The 16,201-nt window shown below is 42.4% G+C and overlaps 1 protein-coding gene across 2 annotated transcripts; it reads left to right on the plus strand.

The window, feature by feature from the left end:
• Window positions 1–2,920: 2,920 nt before the first annotated feature.
• LOC127784240 (endoribonuclease YBEY, chloroplastic-like) lies at window positions 2,921–8,830 on the plus strand. Of its 2 annotated transcripts, XM_052311433.1 has the most exons (9): window positions 2,925–3,193; window positions 5,007–5,084; window positions 5,157–5,257; window positions 5,357–5,449; window positions 5,531–5,602; window positions 5,688–5,810; window positions 8,033–8,083; window positions 8,204–8,392; window positions 8,491–8,830. In XM_052311433.1, exons 1-9 carry the CDS (start codon window positions 2,944–2,946, stop codon window positions 8,653–8,655), a joined length of 1,122 nt encoding a protein of 373 aa, XP_052167393.1. In that variant the 5' UTR covers window positions 2,925–2,943; the 3' UTR covers window positions 8,656–8,830. The 2 variants fall into 2 exon arrangements, with proteins under 2 accessions (XP_052167394.1, XP_052167393.1); XM_052311434.1 differs by lacking the exons at window positions 8,033–8,083; window positions 8,204–8,392; window positions 8,491–8,830 and adding an exon at window positions 6,110–8,011 and having other exon boundaries at window positions 2,921–3,193.
• The last annotated feature ends 7,371 nt before the right edge of the window (window positions 8,831–16,201 follow it).

Here is a 16,201-nt window from a genome sequence, read left to right on the forward strand (position 1 = left end):
TTGTTGTGAATTTTTTTAAACCACATGCACACGTTTCACTCAAAAGTTTTTAAAATTTTAATTAAAAGTTTTAACACTAATTTAAAAACTTTCAACTCAAATTGAAACTATTCAAATTAAAAAATTGAAAAAAATCAAATCAAAATTTAAAAACTTTCAACACAATTTTGAAAACTTTCATTTTAAAATTTGAAAACTTTGACCTCAAATTTAAAAACTTTCAACTCAAAATTTCAACTCAAATTTGAAAACTTTCATCTCAAATTTTGAAAAATTTCATCTCAAATCTGAAAACTTTCAATCCAAATTTGAAAACTTTCATTTCAAAATTCAAAAACTTTCAATTGAAAAATAAAAAACTTTCAACTCAACTTTAAAATTTTCAACTATTCTTTTAAAACTTTTAACTAAATATTTATGTTTTTTAAATATTTAATGCTAATTACCATAATTAGCCCTAATTTACTATAGTTAGTATTGATTACATAATTAGCCTAGAAGGAAGCGCCGGCGAGCACGCGCCGAGTAGGAACACCTGATGAACAACTAATGGCGGCGGCGCAATAGTCCAATCTATATTACTTGATATTATATCTACCACTTCAATTGCAACTATTTTTTTGTGCTTAATCTCCTATTTGCAATATTTAGATTGCATCTTATCTTGTTCTTGCAGTGTTTTCTCGTTTGCATCAACCGCACGTCACGGTTGGTACGACATCGTTTGTTGTCACAACTCTTTCGCTGCAGCCACCGTAACAGCCACAACTCCTCCCCCCATCTCCTCCCCTCTTTTCCCACATGGCGAACAAAGAAACTCTGGCGTGAAGGATGGCCGGCGGCGAGTTAGATGACCGGTGTCATGCTGGATTTGTTCCCCATGGGTCAAGATCCGGTGGCTAACGCCCCAAATTTAGCTCGGCCGGGACGGTGCGCGGATGAGGTGGCCGACTCGGCTCCTTCCCCTCCATCATAGAAGTCATGCTCTGCGGGGCACGCTTGAGCTGACTCGTCGCCGGTGGCAGTGTGCAGTGTCATCCATGTGCTAGCTCGTTGAGCTGCAGTGCCTCCACGAAGGATGTCGCACGCCCTCAGGGATGAATCGGGCCCCCCTCCCCAGATCTACGGCTACCGCGTGCGGCGGCGCTATGTCCCCCTAATGGGCGTGACGATGGCCGACTCCGGGCCTCCATGGAAGGCTCCGTGCGAGCGTTGGCGGAGGCCCCCCCTTCCCCGGTCCGGTGCACAGCGAACGGCAGTAGGCCGCCATGTGGACAGACCTCGTCGGCCACGCGATCTGCCAGTGCGGACGTGAGGGCGTGGGAGCAACCGCTCCTGGCTTCAGTCTACGGCCCTTCGGCTGTGGCTTGCTCGACTTGGCAGGCCCGGACCGTGGGTAGCCGGCTGCCAAGGCTTGTGCAGATGGCCAGAGCTTCGGACAGGGCATGGCTAGCCGACCGCAGCTGACCAGAGCTGCAACTCATGGATTTGGGGAGCTCGTGACCTACAAACAGTTCATGGGTTTGAGGAGTGTGGGCGAAAGCCGTGCACAACCTGGTTGTGCGATCGACAGCAACGCCATCTGGTGTCGTTCACCTCCTTGGAGGCGCCGATGTAACCTCCCTTACCTTAACTGTAGACACGTCCCTCCCCGAGCCCGCTGCCCGGTGCTCTAGTCATTGATGGTGGCGTCCGTGGACGTCATTTTCCTTGTTGAAGGCATCGATGCAAGCGTGTCTACTTCTAATGTGTCCTTATGCTCTCCATACCTTCTCTCCCTCTGACATCAACCCTTCCTTTAGCGCAGAAGCTTCAGCCGAGAGAGAGATTTCTTATCATGTTTTGTGCACCGATCGAGCCAGCTGAGAGGAGAGTATAGTTGGCATATGGCCCGTGCCCGTTGGGCTGATCGTGCCTTCTAGCCCGCCCGGCATGACCGGAAAGCTAGTGGGTCGTGCATAAGCCTGACGTGCATCCTGCAAGCACGGCACAAGAAAGCTAATTCGCACGCGCGCGCTGGCGGCGCGCACGCGAGTGGTAGGTTTTTTTTCCAGGGAACACGCGTGGAGCGGTTACCTTTTTTTTTGGGATTTTTTTTTGCACGGTTTCCTTTTTCTTTTCGGGATTTTTTTCCGGAGAAGCGTACATATAAAGTAACTAATCCGATTAGTTTTAGATAATGACCTAATTAAGGTAAGATTTTGTAGATTTGTCTTTTTTTTCAAAGATTTTTTTAAATAACAGATTGAAAAGAAATCTATACGTGAAATCAAAATTTTAAAACTTTCAACCCAGATTTAAAAACTTTCAACTTGAAATTTGAATTTTATTGGAGTCAAATTTTGAAAACTTTCAACTTTTCATCTCAAATTTGAAAAACTTTGAACCCAGATTTAAAAGCTTTCAATCCAGATTTGAAAACGTTCAACACAGATTTGAAAACTTTTAACCCGAATTTGAAACTTTCAACCCAGATTTGAAAACTTTTAACCCAGATTTAAAAACTTTCAAACCAAAATTAAAAACTTTCAATTTTACATTTATAAAGAGGTGTGCGAAAAGATTAAAAAAAGATCGGAAAGAAACGGTGAAAAAAAAAACGCGCTCGCAAAATTTGGAAAAAAAAATACAAACAAAAAAAGAGGGGAAAAGTGCGAAAAAAAGGTCGTGAGGAGATCGAGGGTCCACCTGGCAAGCGCGCCACTTAATTTGCTCGTGCGCACACGCGAGCTAGCCCCCCCCCCCCCCACCCACGGCACGAAGTGCCGACTGGACCGTGCCGGCCCGATCGCACTTGGGCTGTACTTGGGCCGGGCCTGGCTGGGCGGCCCATATGGCCATCTATAGAGGAGAGGAGTCGGAATGGACTGGGTGATGATGGACCAGCTTTTGCTTCCTCCTCTATTTAAGGGTCCCTTGGTCCTAGCTAGGAGACATTCAGACATGGCGCACCAGAGGCAGAGAGACACGAGCAGCGAGGAGGAGCTCCCACGTGAGCCGTGGACGGTGGAGAAGGACGTCCACCTCCTCAACAACTTAGCCGCGCATGGCGGCGAGTTCCAACGCGAGCCGTGGGTGGAGAAGGACGACGCCGCGTCGTGGACGGTGGAGAAAGACGACGTCCCGCTCGTCAACAACGTCGTCGCGCACGGCGATCCCGAGGGCAGTTCGAACTCGCTCGCCCGATCAGGAGGTATGCACTTCTCTCTCTATCTCGTTTCCACGTGCATGCATATGCATTGGAAAAAAAATTGTTGAATACCCAAATTTTTATCGAACGTATATGCATATGTACTAATGCCGGCTGTATGTATACCTAAGGATTGTATTTGGAGTATGCATATATACCTATTGAGTATGAAGACGTACATATATAATTTTTTATCGCCGGCTGTATGAGCACATATTAGTGAAACTGCGAGTATACATGCATAGGTTCATAGTACTATGGGTGTATGTACTAGAGTATGTTCTGTTAGCAAATTAAATAAATAAATAAAAGGATCTAATAAGTATGTGTATATTAATAAAATATAAACTTATATACACTTTTTAAAAGCAAGTATGTATATATATATATATATATCCTATAAAGCACCCTAAGACGCTACGTATTAAACGAAGCGTGATACAGCCCCAAGCCCCACCCACACACGCTCCCCACCCTGCCCCCCACCAGATCCATAGTATGCAGTTAAAATTTAACTCGCCGATGACCAATCTTGATCCCACCCCTGCGCCCCCTCCCATCTCCCATAGTCCAAGTAAATTTTGTACTTGATGTTATCCAACTTCTTAGTAGTTATATATATAGTTAAAATTTAACTCACTGACGACCCATCTTGATCCCACCCCTACGCCCCTCCCCCACTCCTATAGTTCGAGTAAATTTTTTACTTGATGTTACCCAACTTTTTACCATATATATATATATATATATGTGTTGTTCTCCCACCGCGTAACCAACCACATATCCCGATCCTATTTTTTCGGATATGAGAGAGAGGCGGAACGGCTACGGGCGCGGTGGCTATGGGCGACCGCGGGCGCGGCATCGGTGGTGCCTAGGCTCCATGGTGCCTGGGCTCTAAGATTTAAATTGAGTATATACCCAATTTGAATCAGTATGATTTTTTTAAAAATATTTAAGTATGAACATTAACTCCTTTACTAACAAGTTCAAACAAGTTTGAACATTTTTTTTTGTTAGATTTTGGTTCTAGGTATATAACATCCAAACATATAATTAGTTAGGTATGTAATAATGAATTGTGAAATAAAGTTCAGTTTGAGTTGTTTTGTTGCTAGGTATAGGTATGAATCAAATTTTTATACTTAGATATATACTCACAATTTGAAATTTTTCAAAATTTGAGAGAATTTGTGTGTTTCATACCTTGGAGCCGGGGCGCCATGGAGTCCCATATGGGTATCTATATATTATGTATATGTATATGTATATATATACACACGTATACATACTTTTGTAATAAGAGTCTGCGTACATTCTTTCTAAGATGGGAGTACATGTACATACTTTAGAAGGGAGTATGTGTGTATATATATTATTTGCAGAAAAATAGGTATATATATATTTTTAGAAGAATTTTCATGTACATATATAGTTTTTAGAATGGAGCATCTGTGTATTTATTATTGTACTGAGTCTAAGCGTGTGTGTGTGTGTATATATATATATATATATATATATATATATATATATCCTATATATTAAATTTGTTTGGTGCTCCATGGTGCCCGGGCACCATGGTTGAAATTGAGTGTATACCCAATTCAAATGAGTCTATGAGTATATTATAAACATGTGTAGTAAGAGTATGCATGCATATATATGAGTTAATGGCGAATCTTCAATAGTGTATTATTATACAAAACATGAGTAAATTTAAAAAGGAGTGGTATTTCATGAATTTTTCTTGTATGCCTGTCTGATGGCTGGTAATTAATTAACCCCGGCTTGGTATTGCTTGCTCAAATATTTACAGGACATTTGGCCAATGTCCACGAGGGAGCCGGCATGTTTTATCAGCCCAACTTCAAGTACATTTTCTGTGATATGGATGGTATGTTTTCTTATTCAACTTATCTTTCCACTGAGATGTGTTAGGATCTTATTCAGTTTCTCTTTGCACAAGGCACACTGCTGGATAGTAGCGGTCTAGTTCCAGAAACCAACGCTGAGGCCATTAGGGTGGCCAGGTCAAGAGGGGTACAAACAATCATTGCGACAGGAAAGGTAATGCTAACTTTGTTCTACTCAGGTAATCTTGTAATTAAAGAGAAGTTTATTTCCTGTCTCAATGTTAACCAATTTACATGTTAATTTTGAAAACAGTCCCGCCCTGCTGTTATTGAAGTTCTTGGCAAGGTTAATTTAGCTGGCACAGGTGGTATCGTTTCAGAATCGTCTCCAGGAGTATTTCTTCAGGTTAGCTGGGTGCAATAGCTTGGCCCTTTTCTATGCTAGCAGGGTTTGTAAGTTCTTTTTTATTCCTCTATATGCTTGCAGGGTTTGTTAGTTTACGGCGAGGGGGGCCAAAAGTTATATCAACAGAATTTAGATATAGAAGTGTGCAGAGAGGTAAGCTGCACCAACACTATTGATTAACATGTTTTTAAACTCTTGTCTGCCATTGTAATTAAGGTTGGTGCTCTCGGCATTTCAGGCGCTTCTATACTCTCTGAAGCACAGAGTTGCCCTGGTGGCCTTCAGCCAGGACGACTGCTACACAACGCTTGATGATCATCCTCTGGTGGACTTTTTCCATGTTATGTACCACGAACCAAAGGTGCGGCGGCACATCTCTTATTACTAGTAAAACATGTTCGTGCATTACAATGAAATCCAATACATATAAAAATAAGACTTGATATCTTCAGTAGAGGACAAAGGAAACTCTGTACCGTACGAATAGTTAAAGCCTTGAAGGAAGGTGGACAAAAAATAGATGGAAAAAAGTTGTCTTGTTAATATAAATCAGGGCTTAAGCCTTAAATGTAGAAAAATTTGTTACGATCTTTTGCGCACGAAGCAGCGGTAGCCTTTGCGCTGAGCAAAGCTCCTTGTGGTGGCGTGAGTCCCTTGCAGCAGCTCCAGCCTCGAGACTACGAGCACGACGGCGCAGATACCTTGTGTGGGGATCCTGACCACCAGGGTCGAGAGGCTAGAGCGCAGGGACAGCAGATCCCGACGCATCAGGTTGTGGAGCATGGCGTGCAGGCCCAAGGTGACGTGCCTCAAGCTCTGTGGCTTGGCCCCGCCGATCCGATAGTAAGGCGGCAGCGCTGCACACAGTCCGAGTAAGTCTTACTTGTGGCAGGCATGCGGGAGAAAACAGTGCCAATATACCCTGCATAAAGCCCCTTCAAGCCATGATCTCTCCAGATAGAACAGCCAGCAATGTACTACCCATATATATGAGTTCCATGAGTTTGAGAAATACTTCCTTTAGCTACAGCTGATGCCCAAGATTTTTGGGTACCTTGGACTTGCATTCTTTGTTTCATGACTTCACAAGAATGAAATCACCTGAAATCAAGAATGAAACATATATGTAGTATCCATGAAGCAAAATAGGAAATTATCTTGAGACATCATGCATTCCAACAGAACCTACACCAGGGGTGCTAGAAAAGTTTGTTGGTGCAGATATAAAGTCCCCATTCAGAAAAAACCAAGTACAAATCTAACTACATTAAGCAATGTCATGAAAATTTTCAACAAGTAAAATACAGAAAAAAAAGGGAAAATAGAGTGCTTACCAATCGCTCCAGCAATAAAATGTGACCAGTGTCCACTTAGTTTAGGATTAACAATCTCCAACCATGTCTTAGTTGATTCAATAACACTGATATATGTAGTGCCAGTCGCAAGAGATCCGGTAACACCTGGGCTGATTCCTCTGTAAAAACCTGAAAACAGGTCAACCGCAATATTTATCAAGATCACTATTGATGCTTATTAGTGCGGAACAGTGTATTTTTTTTGGCAGTTTTGGAGCTTATATGCTTTGACATTTAAACTTTTTAGCTGTTTTTTTTAATTTAAAAAGACAGCATGAGCTTGCTACTTTCCCTTTTTTAATTTTCATTCACTAAAACCTTTTAGACCATCCGAAGCCCAAACTGTCAAAATATATAGACAATTTTGTCCTCAACGTTTGAAAATGAAATAGATGACCAATCTCCAAATAGATATCTTCAGTGTACTTGTTTAAGAGAAAATTTTACTGAATAACCACCCAATGGAAAACAAACATAATAAATATGCACAAGTAATCTCTTTTGCATCAGGAAAACCCCAGGTCTAGTTCAACATTTAAACTCACGAGGCCAAAGTACTAAGCTCCAGTTGCTTTAACCTCTCACCATGAGACCACTCAATTTCCCACTGTACCTTGCCATCAACCAAATTTGCAAAGTTGAGTATTGGCTGGATCTTAGCACCAATCCAACGGTTGGAAGAGAAAATCATAAGCGGGGAGAATTGGAAGATAAAATCTTAAGCGGGGAAAGTAAGAGATTTGGTGCATGCTTTGAACATGCAAGTGAAAGTTACATAGTACTAATTTTAGCGAATAAAATGCTTTGAACACGGCTCCCTTCATGCATTGAATCAGCAAAAATATGGATGAACTAATCTGAAGATCCTTTCACAACAATCCATAAAGCAATACTTCTCATCAAGACATCAGTACATAAGAACAATTAGTGAGGAAGCTAAGACCAAAAAAACAAAAAATATGACTAATTAGAAGCCTCAGTTTATACTATCTTGTTAAAAAAACCAGACATTAAAGGTCTACACATAAACAGATTATAATCTGAGCAAGAAGCTCTATGTCCTACCATAACAAGCACAGTGCATCTGGCAGCTCTATGTCAGAAGGGCCAAAAGGCCGTCATCTTCCACGTGAGGGAGAGGGCCAAATGCAGCCAGACGAAAATAAAAAAAAAGTTATAATTTTGCCTATATGCTCACTTTTATCTATGCTTCTTTATCTTTTTTCAGGCAAAGATAATATCAGATGTTGACCATTTTCTGAGTACCATTGACATACAGGTTTGAATCATTATCAGTTCTGAATAAATCATATTGGATTCCTTTTTATTCCTTAGAAGTTCAAGCATTTCATTTCTTCTATTATCATATTGTTTCATTTGTTATAATGGAAAAATGCAGAAGTTTGTGTTCCTAGAAACTCCTGAAGTGATCTCTTCTGTGCTGAGGCCACACTGGGCGAGGAGGGTTGATGGAAAGGCACAGGTCGTTCAGGCACAGGGTGATGTGCTTGAAGTTGTACCGCTCGGGACTTCCAAAGGAAACGGGGTAAAAATTCTGTTGGAATCACTTTGTGCTAGTCCAGATGAGGTAACTAATCCTGTCTTCTTACTTTTACCATCACAGTGATTAATTCGCTATACATGTCAGTAAAGTACTTATATTTTCTTCCTGTTTCATTTAACCAGGTCATGGCACTAGGCGATGGAGAAAACGATAAAGAGATGCTCCAACTTGCCGGCCTTGGTGTCGCCCTCTGCAACGGCTGTGAGGTGACAAAGGTGGTAGCCGACGTCATCGGCGCGAGCAACGACGAAAGCGGCGTGGCACAGGCCATTTACAAATACCTCTAGAAAATGATTCCACCTAGCTGGCTTAGCATTTCTACTGTGGTGTGGTAGGGCCTAATATATCTTGCTTGCAGCATCCATTTGCAAGCGTACCATATTTAAACTTCAATAATTGTACGTGGAAGTTGGAAGTACTATTCGCTGGTGGATTAATATCATATTTGCTGCTTACAGCTAAGATATCACATTTTATATTATAACTAGTAACCATGTACGTGCAATGCACGTAACAGCAAAAATAAATTAAATCAAACATATTGCTATGTAAATTACTTAAACACTACAGTATATTCATACAAAGCAACACAAATAGGCAAACTATATGCTTCGTTTAATTTTATAAAACCACATCCAATAATATAATCTTGAAATAATCCAACAATAGATTTTGATTATAAATTCAAGTATAGTACGGATTCTTGAAGAATAACTTTATTAATTGACCAAAAAAAAAAGTAAAGTGCATACTCTGAAACTAAATTTTCATTTGTAGTCCATGCATGCGTATTAATTTGTTTTTCCATAATCTCTAATGAGTGCTCTTGGCAGAAAATTGCAATGAATAACAATGCTAAAAATAAATTAAAGGGTCCAACAACCATGTATAGTATGACAAACTATTTTCACAACAAAATCTGACAATAACTGTTTGTTCGGTACTATCCAAGTATCCAAGATCAACTTCTCATCGAACTTGTGCCTCGCATTGTCCTGCTTCAACCTCACAATCCCATATCAAAATGGCTGCACACTGGATGTGCATGGCCCCTTTCAAAGTGAACACACTATTCTTCAATTCCAGCACAGCTAGGAACTGCCCATCAATTCACCCAGGGACCAGGGCACTACCAATTGAATGATCTGCTTTCAAGTACAGGTTTCAGCCCCCATTCAGAGATCCTCAAAGATGATTGTGTCAAAAGTATCAATGAACCTAAAAATGTGAGTAAACTCAATGTATTACCTGAGATTACTAAAACCTGAGATTATAACCTCACATTGACAGTTGATGAGTTTGATCTGTAAGGTGCTATAACTTTACATTATATCATACTCAATAATGAATTCTAAATCATATGTATAGTTAGATTGTAGGGGAAAATCATTTAATTTGACAATAAAATACAATATGATTCTATAATTTTATTTTGAAATTTCTGGCTGGGTATATAATTCATAGATCTGGCTGATTCAAAGTATGGTTCTCTGTCGTTTGTACAGAATATAGACTGTTCAATTAAATATACAAGTCAAATTTGTTATCTACCAGTTTTTTTCTTAACTGTGAACTTATCTATATTAAGATTATAACTACAACTTTCTTGTGAGGATGTATATTGTACCTGCTTGGAACCAACCTATGCAACCTTGCTTCTGTTCATCATTGGAGAAGTAAAAATCTTGCCCGGTAGTCGGTATAAAACTATATTTAGAATAATTAGATTGCTCTATAGTGTAAAAAGAAAACAATGGTTTCAGACTATCAGTCTCTTGTCAATCTGCGAACATATAATTACCTAAACTATAGGTGTTATCGGAATGGAAGCAAAAATATATCAAAATATCAAACATTGTTGTGACGACGACGACACAAAGCCGCGAGCCTCGCATGGCTGGAGTGGCGTGCCTCTTCGGCGCGGCGACGACAACGGCGACACAAACCTCCCATCCTTGCGGCTTGCGTGTGACTGTCTCATTCTCCTGTCTCTACTTTGGATTGGATGGACTCAATGCTTATCTTCTGATCTAGATCAAATTTCTTTAATTTTGTTGTTTGAATTCAAAATTTGTTTGAAAATTTCATTCGAAATTTCCGAAAGAATTCCGAAATTTCGGAATTTCGCTGACCCCCGAAAATTTTCCCCTTCCCTAGTAGTGCACCGCCTTCTCCCTGTACTTCTCCAGCACGCTGCGGTGCCGCGCCGCCTGCGGATCGCCGTCCAGCAGCATCTGCGACACGATGACAAATTAAGACATTTTCGGTAATATGAAAAGGGGTAGCGCACGAGATCTAAAGTGGATGGATGCGGAGACAAGGATTTAGACAGGTTCAGACCCTCTCGATGAGAGGTAATACCCTATTCCTGTTTGAGGATTTGAATCCGCCGGGTGTAGTATTGATCTGACGATCATATGTGCTCATGCCCCCTAGAGAGCCTTCTGCCCACCTTACATAGGATAGGGATAGGATTACAATATAGAAACCTTAACCAATACGGTATCGATTTCCTAAATCTACTTTACAATATTATCCAATCAGGACTTTAGGCCATTCCATAATATACAAGGAAACGTAATACCCAAGTCATGATCCGTTACATATTCCATAGATATGAGTTATCCTCTATAACTAGTCGGATAACTATGCCATGAGGGTATGGGGTACCCATAATCTCCACAGTTGCCCCTGAGACCTTCACAGTCGAAAAAATAATCTTCTCTCGAACTAGATTACTTCAAAGCTGAGTGTTTCACTCATCTTCCCATGGTCTCCCGAGTACTTTTACCAACTCTGAAGACTGTGGAGGGATGACGAATAATTAAATATAAACTTAGGTGCCTCGACTAGATGCACCTAATAAGTGTAGCCCCCGACTATGTGGTTAGTTGAACAAACTGAACATATAGTCAAGGAGTAAATAATCCAACCAACTAAGTGATTTTGATAATTGTAGTCAACCAAGTGACTTAATGTCACACCCTAAAAATTTCAAATATATAAATTGTTGTTTAATTGGAATTATTAGAATTGATTTTAAAAGCCTAGAAGAGAAGATCTAATTTTAAATAATAAATTCCAATATAAAATGGGGCTAGATAAAATTTTATTAAATACTTTGCTTAATTCTATAATTCCTAGATTTTTCTGGGATTTATTTGAGCTAAGGAAGTATTTTTAATAAATGGAATTGCATTTCATGAATAATTTAAATGGAAAAAGGTTTTTAAAAGTCTCTTTTGGCTTTGGGCCGAAAGTCGGCCCAAAACCTTCTCTCTCTCCTCCTCGGCCCAAGCCGGCCCAGTCCGCAGCCGAGCCGCCGCTCGCGCGCGCGCTCCCGCTCGCTGACAGGTGGGGCCCACCTGTCAGGTCTTCGTCTTCCTCGCGCCGCCGCCGCCCGAAACCCTAGCGTCGCGCCGCCACCGTCTCCTTCCAAATCCGGCCGATCCTTTCCGTTTCCGATGAAATCGATAGAGGGGAAATGATCTTCTCGATCTCCTCTATCTTTTCTCTTTTGGAATCATCGGCTAAAATCGTTTGGAAATTCGTGGATTCGAGGTCGAATCGGATCGGTCTCTCTCCTCCGAACCCTAGACTTTCCTTCGCGTCGCCGGCCGCCGTGGGCCTTCGCCGCCGTGTCCTTGCCCCTTTAAAAGGATCCCCGGTGTCTCCGCTACCCGTCGCCACCCTCGCCTTCGCCTCTCGTCGCCGGTAGAGCTCTAGCACCGTGTAGCTTAGCGCCGCCGTCGCCGCCGTCGCTCCAGCCGTGCGCCGCCGTCGCTCCGATCGTCGCCGTCGCTCGGGAAGGCCGCCGTCGTGGTCGCCGTCGCGTCGCCGTCCTCGTCCGCCACTCCGCCGTCGCTGTCGACCGCCGGAACATCGTCGCCGTCGTCAAGCCGGAGGTCGCCGCCGCTTCTTCTTCGCCGCTGTCGCCGTCCGTTGTTCTTCCGCCGCTTCTTTGGTCACCGGTGAGTTCGCCGTGCCGTCTGCTACCCGTAGGTGCTCTCCGTTCGCGCCGCCGCGCCGTCGTTCGCCGGCGAGCTCGCGCGGTTCGGTCGCCGCCGGAGATGACGTCATCGCCGACGTCATCGATGCCGTCCGCCGTGGTCCGGCCGTGGACCGGTCGATCTCGGCCGTTCGTTTTGGATGGATCGATCTCGGCCGTCCGTTCCCGTGAACCGTCGCCGTGCACCCGGTCCACCGCTAACCCTAGCCGCTGACGCAATAAATCCTCTTTTCCTTTTCAAAAATAATTCATTATTGCGTCATAATTCAATTAAAATCCATATAAGTGTTTTAATCCGATTTAATCTTTAAAAATTCATAACTAATTCATCTTAGCTCGGATTTAGTTGGTTCAAGTCTCTAAATTTTTCTAAAATTGAGATCTACATGTTAAAAATATCCACATGTACTGTTCATGCTTGTTTATGTGCTGTTTTGGTGTTTTGCTCTTTTCTGTTTAGATTCCGACGTTTCTGGAGAGTCCGTTTTCGCAGGAGAAGAATTTGAAGAGTTCCAAGGCCAGCAAGGCAAGTCACACAGATCCCAAATAACCCTTTGAACATGTTGATCCCGTTTAAAGCTATTGTTTCTATTCAACTATTGCATTTATTTTCGAATGTCATTGGGTGGAATTAACTTATTGTTTGTTATAGCCCTTTTGTTCTTGATTACTTTATTCCTTGATACCTTGGGTTATTATAAATTGACTAGTTGAGCTTTATATATTGGTTCAGCTAGATATTAGATGTGATTGCTTAGCCATGCTTAGAAACATTAGCACACTATTGGGATAACTTATGACTCACTATTATTTAATGATGGCTTCATGATAACTCATGATGGTTAATCATGATGGGTTAATTAATTAATTTGCCAACTAAAACCTGTTAATGGTGGGTTGTGAGCACATGGTTTTGATGGTCGTGCTCATGACAATTAAGGACCGGTTCACGAGTTTCGGTTGTGAAACATTAACCGTGCCAACCACAAGCCAGCGTGGGCAACGGCTTTACCTTTTGTATAGCATGGTTCATTGCGGGGCACCAGACTGAGAAGTGGCGGAGATAAGCCCACGGGGGTCGCTGGGGAGTCCATGCCTTGTTTATAAGGGGGTGATTATGATCCAGGAACGGTGCACTGTGGTGGATTGTGTTGTGCGAGGGGTACTGTCACAGCTCCTTTCTGAGGTACCGTGGTGGTATCAAGGCGCATGGTGACATGTCGTGGGGCTGTGTCTTGTGGGTACAGTGGTACACCTCTGGCCAGAGTAAAACTATTCGAATAGCCGTGCCCGCGGTTATGGGCGGGTTTAACAATGTCTTTCGTGATTAGTCTCATACCTCTCATCATAATAAAAGATACTATGACTGGTAATAATTTGATTAGCTCCTGGTTTGGAATGGTATATTCCTGGTTTAGAGATAGAACTGTGCAGCCGGGATTGGTTGTTCAGAATGGTTGGGCCTATGCAACAGGGTATGTTGTATAGCGTTGGAATAATATTGTTTAATTATTACTCAACTGTTTTACTAAATTCTGAAATGTTTATTAAATGCTGTTTATGCAAATGAAACCCTATTATGCCATCCTTTGTTATCCTGTGCACTTGCATATTTGCTGCGTGGCTTGCTGAGTATGTCATATACTCACCTTGCAATCATTCATCAGAGGAGGAGTTCTACAGTGATGCTGATAGTGTGGAGGATTAGGTGTAGCCCTGGTCAAGCTGCCTGTGGAGTGGAATCGTCTGCGCCGTTTATCTTATTTTCCGCTCCTTAGACCTTTATTGGTTGAGAGGAACTATCTACCTCTGTAATGACATTTTATTCGCTTATTAATTAGAGTAATAATTGTACTCTATTATCAATTTGTTATTGTGTGCCTCGGCTGATTCCTGGACGAGGGTTCGCGCACATGTAAGCGTTTGGAATTTTGGATAGAAATTCCGGGCGTGACAAGTTGGTATCAGAGCCTCCTTGACCCTAGGTTATGCCAAATGGTTACCCATAGAAGCCCTCTAAAAATATTGGAAAAATAGAACTATTCTCCTCTCTTTCTCTTTTAATTAAACCAAACAAATGGCACATGCAGTTTATAATTCCTTTAATTGTTCTCATTTAAAAATTTATTTATTATTAATCCTGTGCTATTAGTACCGTACATCTATTACCGTACTAATGGCTCATTTACCAGCAAAAGTTTTACAACATTATTTTTAGCAGGTTGATTTTAAAACTTTTCTTTTATGTTGAAACCTGTTGTTCAAAAGTGCAAAATTTGTGATCCTGTTTCCAACTGTTTCAACTTATCTTGCAAGCTTGGTTTACCTTATTTACTTATCTTTTACTTTGATTTTCTAAATTTATTCAAATTAATCCAAAAACTTGTGCTATTAATTGGACAAACATCTTAACTCCCTCCTTTCACTTGTCTTTAGATGCCGCGCTACAAGCCTGAGTACTTGTTTGGTGTTGAGGGATTTGTCCAGGAGTTGCGTACGATGTCCTTTGCCATAGGATTTGGGACTGCCCCTATGTATGCCCAGATTCCTCATGATCGGGATGAAGAGAAGTGTCGAGTCAAAGCCACCTTAAACAGTAATAGTGAAGATATCCCATCAGTGATGTTCGAAGCTGGAGGGGGAAATTATATTCATGCATGTCAGGAGGTGGCAAGGATAGCCATAGGAGAGCTCCGTGATCGCTACAGTGATCAGTTGGCCGACACTGAGTATCGCTACCATCCTCGCCAACCCCAGGGAAGTGACCGTGGCAGCTACCTTGAGACTGAGGGGATTGAGAATGATGCTACCACAAGGCATTTGGTTGAAATGCTGTGGGCTATGGATGAGACCCGCGCGGAGGTTGTGCTAGCAGCTCAAGATCGTGAAGACCGGAATCGCGGTAAGATTTGCAAGCTAGAAGACAAGGTGGATCGTTTGGAGAAGGAACTAGCTGCATTGAAGGGAGAAGCACCGCCGCAGAAGGCCAGGGTTCGTCTTACCGCAAGGAAGAGAGCTCTATTCGTCCCTCGCTACCAATTGGCGCCAAAGGTCCGTGTGGTGGAGAAAGAAGTTACCCCAGCCCTAGCAGATCCTCCGGTCGTCAATATAAGTGATGATGAAGGAGAAGAATCAAAGCGCACCCATTCAAAGGTCGAGTGGGGAGCCACTCAAGATGATGAAGACGAGCCGAACGAGCCTTCAATCAACTCCGATGCCCGGAAGACCTAGAGTTCCTTGTCAAGCCGTTGTCCTAGATCGTTGTGTTAGTTTGCTTGGTTGTGTGTGTGGGTCCTGCATGTGGTTTACATCAGTGGTGGGATGTAAGTGCATGCGTTTGTTTGCTTTCGAGTGTTAGGTAGTTGGTGAGTTTAGTGGTGTGAGAGAGTCTTCAGTTTTGTAATAATGAAACTCAGTTAAGATCAATAAAAGTTAAGTTAGTGGGAAAATAACTTCTCTGTCCTAAGTAGTTTTCCCCGGTTTCTCTTCTTATGCTCTTGCCCATGCCAGATGGTGCTCACTCGCAGCAACGGGAATGGCCCCAACAACAACAACAACAACAATGGAGAGAATCCCACACTTGCTCAAGTCCTGGCTCAACAGGCACAGCTTATGAACATGATGATGCAGCAACTCCAGAACCAGCAGAATCAGGGAAATAACCACGCACCTCCCCAGAACAAGTTAGCAGAATTTCTTCGTGTGAGGCCGCCCACTTTCTCTAGCACCACTAATCCTGTGGAAGCTGGTGATTGGCTGCACGCCATAGAGAAGAAGTTGGATTTGCTTCAGTGCACTGATCAGGAGAAGGTCTCATTTGCATC

Source organism: Oryza glaberrima, chromosome 9 (assembly GCF_000147395.1).
Source record: "Oryza glaberrima chromosome 9, OglaRS2, whole genome shotgun sequence".
NCBI classification, from domain to species: domain Eukaryota; kingdom Viridiplantae; phylum Streptophyta; class Magnoliopsida; order Poales; family Poaceae; genus Oryza; species Oryza glaberrima.

Bases quoted from the DNA above. Each gene is read 5' to 3' on its own strand.
- LOC127784240 (XM_052311433.1), top strand. From the start codon at position 2,944: ATGGCGCACCAGAGGCAGAGAGACACGAGCAGCGAGGAGGAGCTCCCA. The intron at 5,085-5,156 runs GTATGTTTTCTT...TCTTTGCACAAG, and splicing joins CATTTTCTGTGATATGGATG to GCACACTGCTGGATAGTAGC. The intron at 5,603-5,687 runs GTAAGCTGCACC...TCGGCATTTCAG, and splicing joins ATATAGAAGTGTGCAGAGAG to GCGCTTCTATACTCTCTGAA.